The following is a 9,386-nucleotide window of genomic DNA, read 5'->3' as shown; positions in this document are numbered from 1 at the left end:
TCCAGGGGGGAAGATGGTGCACTGTTCAGTCTCTAAGAGAAGCTTGGCATGTTGGCTTTCCTGATATAGACTTGGCTGTTATCATCATCAGAGGATCTCAGGACCACATTGTTGCTGAGCATGGCTGTGGTACCTTTCAGGGGAGCTTTGGTTCTTACTTTGAGCATTGGTTCCTGGCTCCAGTGCAGATCCCTCAGCCTGCTACCACAGGTCCTTCATCCTACTGGTGCAGACTTTCTAGCTTCCAGCACTGACCTTTGGGCCATCCCAGCACAGATCCTTGAAACGGGCCTCCATGAGACATTGTTGTGGGCTCTCGGCCTTCAGTTGGACTTGGGGTGGACATTGTTATGAGTTCTAGGTCTTTAGCAGGACTCATGCAGGACATGGTAGTGGGATCCAGGCCCTCAGCTGGATTCTTTTGGTCTTTAGTGTGTGGACAGATTTCCTGCACTCTCTTTGTATATGACTCTTTGGGTAAGTATTACAAAAATTCCTATGAATTGTATGTCCTGTATTAAATTGTGTTTCCCTTGCAAAACCTGGCTACAACAGTTGTAATTACAGCATTGTGATAAATTTCTGTTAGGCAAAGGCATAATCCTAGAAAATCAAATGCTAGAAAGTAAAGGAATTCACTGTGTTTTCCTCTGTCACCAGGATAAAACTTCAATCATATTCATTACAGAACAGGTTGTAACACCAGTTTCCCTTTAGTTCAGCTCACACTTAGCTTCTACCTGTAACTGTAGTTTTAGGGAAACAGAATCTTTTCCTTTCATGTCATCTGTTGTAATACTTAAGCTACTGCCTTGCTGTAACATTCTTTACATATATCTAATATAAATTATTTAAAGGCAAATAAAGTATGTGTTTTTTTTTTTTTTTTTTTTTGAGACAAGTTCTCTCTATGCAATTCAGGCTGGCCTTGAGCTCACTTTGTAGCCCAGGCTGGTCTCAAATTCACAACCATCCTCCTGCCTCAGCCTCCCAAGTGCTGGGATTACAGGCATGTGCCACCACACCCGGCCAAATAAAGTATGTTTAAAATAAGAAAACAAACAGAGCAATGCAATAACTAAGCAGTTGTTTAAGAGTACAAGTTACTGAAAGTGAAGGGATTGTATCGATTCTCCAGAAGAGAATGTACAGCAGTTTCTTAACTGTAAATTTCTTCTCTGTGGACCTCAATAGATCTGTAGCAGAATAGCTGGGTAGTTTAAGTAGGCATATTCCTGGACCCAGACCTTCAGCATCCCCAAGAGGTTATGACAAAAGATCTGTATTTTTAACAAGCTCCCCAGGTAATTCTCACACACAAGGTCTAAGAACTGCTGGTCCTGGAAGAGCAAGAGATCAACAGAGGGTATAAGACTATGTCTTGGGAAATGTCAGCATTATATTATAAAAGTGAGAAGAAGGGAAATCTACAAGAGACCAAAAATAGCAGCCAAGGTCAGGGTACTCTTTTTATGAGCTAAAGGAAAATCAAAATTTAAGACCAAGTAGATGGCAAAAAGTGTGAAATATAACAGATATCATAGAGACAGATAAAAGTCACTGAATATGGTAAAAAGGTCAAGTGTGGCCTTCGAGCATATTTCTAGTAAAGTGATGATGGAATGCAGATTTTTTTCCGGACCTTGACCTGTCCTTCAAGGTTGCACTGCAAACAGTGCCTCCCAGCGATGCAGTTCCTGACTCCGCTGGACAGAGTCCATCAATCCTTAGAGTACATAATTCTATTACAGCAGTTCATCTATTGCACTGAAGTTCATTTACCTGTTCTTCATTTAGACTGAAAATTCCTTGGGGGCAGGAGCTGTCTTTTTCTCTATTTTTGTGTATTTTCTTTTCCCGCTTTATTGAGATATAACTGTCAAAATGAATTATATGTATTTATGGTATACAACTTGATGCTTTGGTAAGTAGCTGTGTCTTGTTCCCTTTCAAATCTCTAGCACCTGGCACAATACCTGGCATACAGAAGATATCTGTAAATGTCTACAGAATGAATGACTAGAAAACAATTGCAGGCAAAGGCCACAGTTCTGCAGTGAATGTAGATGAACCTTATATGTTTGAAGGCAAATGAGATCAGAACAACGGATGATGCTGGAAAAAGGAGTAAGCAGGGAACCAGTTTTTGCAAAGCATGGAAGCGATGTGATTGAAAGCACAGCTTTCTCTTTAGAAAACAGGAAACACAGCTCTTTCTCCTAGTCTTGAAGGAAGCATAACGGGGTGGGTGTACAAGACAAAGCACCTTAGCTCAGATGGCCCTTTTCTAAATAACTCATAAAGTTAAGGCTTTTCCTGAGAAGGAGGTACAAAAAGTGGGATCTGCAGGCTGAAGAAAGAGTACAAGAGTATTGGTAGGAGTACACTGGTGGGTGAATCATTAAGAGAGTAATAGATTCCATGCTATATACCCAGGCGTTAACAGCATTTCACTCCTTTCTGTACTCTTTGAAATAACAGACTACATCCGTCAGTCCTGCTAATTGGGACTGGATACCAGACATGGGGCCTGAAAATACAAAGTCACTGATCTCTTCCTCTCCTGAACTCTCTCTGCATGTTCTTTTCAGCGTTTAAGGCACTTACTGCAATGCATCCCTTATCATAACTATTTGTCTTTTTCTTGCTGGACTCTATAAAGAGTTAAAAACAAGCCCTATATCTTCATTGTGTTGTACCTTAGCATAGTGCTTTGTACATAATACCAGATGTCTGTATTAGGCACATTTCTCCAATATAGCATTTATCACATCACATTGTGCTTGTTTCCTTGTCTGTCTCCCCTTTCGGACCATGAGTTCAAGGCAGGGACTGAGTTGTATTGATCTATGTCTCCCTTTGGAACTTGGTAGTTTTGCAAACGTTTATTGAATCAAATTTTGTGGAAATGAATGTGTGGATGAAAGAATGAAGAAAACAGAAAAATGTGAGGATTTGGGGGTAACATAAAAAGATAACACACTGCACAAGCACTGCATTTTGTCACTTACATAACCATCTGTCTCAGCCTGACATCAGTAAGCCTGTAAAGCTGGTAGAAAATGACGCTGGGGGACCTGTTTTCACATACACTATAAATGTTCAGAATATACACATTCTGGGTCTTCTTATGCAAATCTCCAGCCATCTCCTTTACACCACAGAGCCTTGGGTAAGAGGGCTAAGCGTTCCGCAAAGCTAAATGACTGATTTCTCCTCCCTTGTTGGATACTGATTTGAATAGTATCAATGTTATACCACTCTAGTAACTGTTTCCTTGTGGATTCTAATTTAAAGATGACATTGTAGCAAAAAATAATGGGTTGGTGAAACAGTGTCGAAATAGCATAGTAAAAATCCACCCCACTGCAAGAAAAACGGCTACTTGCAGGGCATCTTTAAATGTTCATCGGTTTTTTAGGCTTTTTTCCCCCCAATCTTTTCAAAAGACTGATGTACATTCTACTAGTCCAGGAGAGAATAACAAAAGCCAACCCTTACAGTGGGTATATTATGTGACAGGCATTATTGTATGCAAATTGCACATGTTAACTCATTTCTCAGAACCACTTTTTGAGATGGGTATCACTGTAATCTCCATTTTGGACGAGATGAATCTGAGGGACAGAGAAGTAATTTAATGTGATCAAGGTCACAGAGCTAAAAGTGGAGGAGCTGAGATTTAAATCCAAGCAGTCTGGCTGCAATACACCTAAAAGAAAAGCACCGGTTTTGGTGTTTGCCTGAGCATGTTTTAAAGAAAATTCCTTATCTAGTCTTAACATGATAATCTCAGCTTTTGTAAAGAGCCTGTTTTATGTCAGGAACAATAATACACGCTTTAGCTGCATTCTCCTTCTCCACAATAAACCCGCGAGGTACTATTTTTATCCCCACTTTAGAGGCAAAAAAAAAAAAAAAAAAAGATTTTTAAGAATCACAGGTTAAAACGATTCGACCCAAAATTGAAAAGCAGGCTGACTCCACTGCGAGCTTTTGAGTCTTTCCCGGTAGTGAAAGGAGAAACGGAGGACCTCAAAGCCTCAGGAGTACAATGAAATAATGGATGTGAAAAGGCCTCGCCGAACAAGTGCAAGGGATAGGGCCTACCCACTCGAATCACTGTCGAAAACAGGATACCCAGGGCCCCTGCCCAACGGTTTCTCGTCCCAACCCTGTCCCTGCTGCGCCCAACCCAAAGCGATATCTTTGAATCTCTTTCTCCATCTCCTCTGATCCTGCCCCCAAACACTTGGCGAAGCAGCGGAGCGGAGAATAGAAGGTACGCGCGCGAGCAGAAGGCGGGGCCTGCCGCCCTGATCAGGACAGGGGGTGGCTTACACACATGCGCCATGGCCCTGCGGCTTTAACCGCCCCGTCCCTGCCACCAATCAGAGCCCGCGGCGCGCTCGGAACGTATCAACGCTGAATGGGTCGTGTGCGTGCAAGGGGGGCGACGTAAGGGCGCTTCGCGAGCCGTCTCTCCTCGAATGAAAGGAAACAACCTCCGGCGACAGAGCCCCGCTCTCAGTCGCTGCAGGAGAACCGAGACCGACTTCTTTCTCTTTCCCCTCATTGGCGCTTCTCTGTGCCGTCCGCCTCTGGGCCCGGCTGGTGAGTATCGGCGGAACCCTGGGGCCCCCCATTCTTTACCCGGCGGGAGAAGACAAGGAGGATGGCGGTGGCCAGGCCGCCGCCCCTGTCCGTTGTTAAGGGGGGACTCTTGGTGGTCTCTCTTTATTGTCAGGGACCCCAGAAGCGCTGCTCATTGTAGCCACTTGGTAGAGAGGCTGGTGAGAAAGTGCTTTGGAGGTACAGAGAGAGGGAGGTTAGGCGTAAGCCTGTACTTCGGGGGAGGGGGCACAACATTTGAGGAGGGAAAAAACTGGGAATTTTGAGTCTGCTGTTGCTTAAGACATATTTGGGAAGGAGGAAAGCTTCCAGTTTGGGAAGAGGAAGAGAAGCGTTTTTAGGGTGCCAGGAGGATCAGCCGTAGGGAATGAAGAAAAACTCCGAGGAGGGGGGATTAGGGGCGAAACTGATATATACGGCGAAGACTATTAGAGGGCGATCTCCTAGGGGAGGCAGCGTAAAGAAAGTGCTGGGATGATATTTTCCTGGTTTCAGGGGGGTAGGAAAAGGACAATTAGGAGATCCTGACTTTACGACGGAAAGGAACCTGCCGAAGTGTTTTAGAGAAAGATCGTTTTTCGGGTTTATCTAGCGCATGATTAGAGGGAGATCTTGGAGTCTAGTGAGCATCAGGGAATAAATAACGGAGAAGATCGGTGTGTTGTATTTACCATCCTTTAATATGTGGACGAACAGCGCGGTATTCTTTTGCAGTTTCCATTCGTTTCAGTATTCTGAGTGGAAGTTGAAAAATCTTTTGTTTTGGTTTTTTTTTTTTGAAAAACCTTTTATTTACATCTGCTTACTGCGTTCTATCAAGTCTTACCCATACAATTCAGATTCTTTCTCTACCCCTTGGGTTTGAAACAACTGGAAAATTCCTTTAGTTTCCTTTTGAATAACCGCAGAAAGCAGTGCGAAGCATTTAACAATATCGTGCAACCAAATTCAGGTGCCCTTCCGGTACATCTCTTACTCGTTTATTTTTCTCCACTGTAACTTTCCTGACAGAAATACTGTCCTTTGAGGTTCGCGTTTATATATTTTTGATTTGTATATTTCAGCTGGCTTGCGTGTGGAATGTTTTAATCTGCCGGAACTGCAGTTTTTGTTTTGTTTTGTTGTGTTTGTTTTTCTGTGAAAATGCTCTCAGATACCAGGCATTGAATGAGCTCTCGAGTTGGTTCTTGACTGCTCTCCTTGATGTTTCAGGTTATTTCTACCTCGGTGCCTCACAGCATCTTGAAAAATCAGAAGCGCATTGATTGCTTCAGCCTAGCTAATCTGGCTTTTATATTTTTTCAGATATTTGAATTATGTCTTTCACGCTATTATTGTTGGCTCTTTATTTCTGCTTTGTAATGTTATGCTTCTTTTAAGGAAAAGGCTTCATTGTTGGGTGAAAGTATCAAACTTTGATCTCTGCCTGCCCAGAAAAATGTTTTAGACTAAAATTAAAATGCCATGTAGCCGTGCATCATTATGAACCCCTTAGGTATTGATCCTCGGAATGCCTTCATTCTGCTTAACTAGAGACCACAAATGTGACAGGGTTAGATAAAAATCTGTATTTTTATGATAAAGACATTTTTGCTAGGAGTCATTGTTTCCGTGATGTTCTGCGCTTCGTGTTTTATAAAGAGGCTGTAAAAAAAAAAAGCAAGATATGCACAGATGCATTATTTGAATTTTAGTGGAAAAATCCATTTAGTCATTGCACATTGGGGAAAGTTTTTAATTGGTTTGTTGCACTTTTTACATGGCTCTGCATTTTACACATTAATTTTAGACTAATTAGAGAAAGAAATATGATAGAATATTTTTGCATGTAAAATAAAGTGTACCTTTTTTCTCTTTTAGATCTTGGAGTCTTTGATATCTAGAAAAACAGGTTCTCAATTAAGAAGAAATTTACCTTTTTATACTTTGAAAGAGACAGAATTCAACATGGATAGAATTTGGGGATACCAGTTGACAATTAATTTTGAAAATGAAAAATGATTTTCCACTCTAGCAATTTTCTTTATCTTAGGCCAGCTTTATAGCCAATGCCAGGATTGTACAGAAATTACACATTAAGGATGTGTATACAGATTAGATTTATAAAGTGCCACCCTTTCAGCTTGCCTGGATGCCTGGGAGAAATGCTGAATACATTACAGTGTCTTCAGAGTGCCTATTATTCATTGCATGGTAGTAAAAAAAAATTAATTTAGAACTCAACGGGCAGATTTTGCTGCTATTTATGAACTTTGATATTTTGCATAGTTAATTCTAAAAATTTGGGTAGCTATATTCTAGATAAAGCAACTGAACACATATTTGCCTGAGCAAATGCAGACACACTTCCCCTTTTGTTTCTTTTGTTTCTCTGTTATGTCTTCTTTTTTTTCTTTAATCCTAAAAGTATTTGCTGCCTGCTTTCAATCAGTTTCACGGTTTATAGCCAATGCTATGAATTCACTATTGTAAAGTATCCAATGGCACTTGGAAGACTGAGGTACAGTATTTAAAATTATAGATAGCATTAAGAGTTTGTTAAACCCATCAAAGCAGAGACTATAAGGACATTTGAAGTTTTGTTAAAAAGGAATAGATATAAATTGGATATAAATCAATGAGAAGCTATGTTTTCTTTGTGGCTTTATGTGAATTTTGATTATCTGAATTTTTATATTGCTTAGCAATGAAGATGTTACAGATACAATATTACCCTGCTGATACTGTGCTTGTTAGTGAACAAATTCTTTTCAGAAAATTACAATGTAGCGCTTATGTGTCAATTTTGTCAACAGTGTTATGAAAATGTACCAATATATAGAAAAATGGAAGGAATTTATTAAATTAGTTTTAAGACAAAAGTTTGGGATTTTATTGTGATATATTTTGTGGCAGCCTGGGTCTTGAATTGCTTAGTTCTGTTGACTTCAGAAAACTACACAAATCAAATAACCTATTTAAATTTGTCCAGTATTGTTCTGAAGAATCTGTGTTAAGAATGATGATCTAAATGTGAAACCTGTGTTAGAGCTTTTCTTCCTTTTTTCTGTTTGACTATACTATCTATAATTATGATTGGATCAAATTCAAGGCTCATTCAAAAATTTTTTCCAGCCATTATACAATATTACTAATTTACATATGGAAGTTGACTGCATTTAGATCATTCTCCGTTAATTAATAAGCAGACTTGGCGTAAATTCAAGTCTTGTAATATGGTTTTATAAATATTTGGTCTTCAAGACTGCATTTTTAGATAGACTGTTAAGAAGCTTAATTTTCTCTTAAAAAAGGAGTAGAATAGCAAAATCCTTTAAATTTAATGTGCATGATTTTTTTTAAACTTGGAAATAATTCAGATTTTAAAAATAAGTATTCCAAAGTCATGATTAAGTGAATTTATTTACTTTTATTGCTTTATCAATATGAGAATTTTAGTGGATTGTACGCTTATACAACTCTATTCCTCTATGTTGTAGTTTTTTTTAGTAGTTTTTGCTCTATTCTTAGATATATAATTCTCTGTTTCCTTAAAGTAGCACTTAGATATATTTGAAAACTGTTTTTTAGTAATTTTTCCAGCAGATGATTTAATATTGTACTTTGTCTTTTCTATTCACACAGAAATAGTTCTAATTTTTTCACACATCCCCTAATTTGGAAACACTTCGATTTTTCTCAGTTACTTCAGATTTCATTTAGTCTATTCTCTCTCTCATTTCCTCCCTCCCTCTCTCATATAGGTATAAAGAATAGAGGCATCTTGGGTTTTAATGTTAATTTCTCTTTACTAGCCATTTTAAGTGCATATATTAAAACTTAAGTCAAACATTAAACTATTTGCATGAATATGTGAAAACTAATTTAAAAATGAAATTAACCATTTCGTTGCGATTCTTATTCTCTGTAGCATTTCTTGAGACTTAAAGTGGCATTCTAAAGGCAATTTAAAAATCATGTCAAGCTCAATTGAACAGAAAAAAGGGCCTACAAGACAGCGCAAATGTGGCTTTTGTAAGTCAAATAGAGACAAGGAATGTGGACAGTTACTAATATCAGAAAACCAGAAGGTGGCAGCACACCATAAGTGCATGGTAAGTAAGCTGGCCACGCCCAGGAGACCTTGAAACCATTCATGAAAGAGAATCTTAATGACATATGAATATTCCTGAATACTTAAAAAAAACACACTCAGTTAAATTTTTAAGGAATGGTTTAACACTAATGCTATGCCATTTGTACTATAGAATTTCTTTTAAATTTAGCATCTTATTGTCTTACTGTAACTTATATGTGAACCTTAATTTTTTCAAATGTAATTTATAGCTCTTCTCATCTGCCTTGGTATCATCCCACTCTGATAATGAGAGTCTTGGTGGATTTTCTATTGAAGATGTCCAAAAGGAAATTAAAAGAGGCACAAAGCTGGTAAGTTGGTATTTCTGCCTCTTGAGTACAAAAATTATTTTAAACTCATTAAGAAAGAAATTACTTATTTTAGAATGTATTGCATTATTAACTGAGTGTAATTTTAAATTGCAGGCTTTTTTCTGAGCCAGCAAAATCCAAGGCTGGGTTTAATTTGTTTACCACTCAACAGAAAGGAGTAAATTACTATCTGTATTACTCAAATATTTTTGTTTTTAAAAAGAATTAAAATCTTCTTAAATATGATGTTTACCTAGGAAACAAACATTTTGCTTGATTCACATATATGTTAAAGTGTTCGTTCAAGTATATCTTTCATAATTCTA

The 9,386-nt window shown here is 38.5% G+C and overlaps 1 protein-coding gene across 2 annotated transcripts in view; it reads left to right on the top strand.

Moving 5' to 3' along the window:
• Window positions 1-4,430: 4,430 nt before the first annotated feature.
• Window positions 4,431-9,386, top strand: part of Phf6 (PHD finger protein 6) — a 59,585-nt gene continuing 54,629 nt past the window's right edge. For both annotated transcript variants that reach the window (XM_013523061.1, XM_005401199.2), the window contains exons 1-3: window positions 4,431-4,614; window positions 8,543-8,726; window positions 8,959-9,060. In XM_013523061.1, coding sequence (XP_013378515.1) covers window positions 8,589-8,726; window positions 8,959-9,060 — 240 coding nt within the window. In that variant the 5' untranslated portion in view covers window positions 4,431-4,614; window positions 8,543-8,588. The remainder of the gene's footprint in view (window positions 4,615-8,542; window positions 8,727-8,958; window positions 9,061-9,386) is intronic.

The sequence above is a fragment of the Chinchilla lanigera genome, unplaced genomic scaffold (assembly GCF_000276665.1).
Source record: "Chinchilla lanigera isolate Chin_1 unplaced genomic scaffold, ChiLan1.0 scaffold00072, whole genome shotgun sequence".
Taxonomy (NCBI): domain Eukaryota; kingdom Metazoa; phylum Chordata; class Mammalia; order Rodentia; family Chinchillidae; genus Chinchilla; species Chinchilla lanigera.
This window is presented reverse-complemented; position numbering and strand designations above follow the sequence as displayed.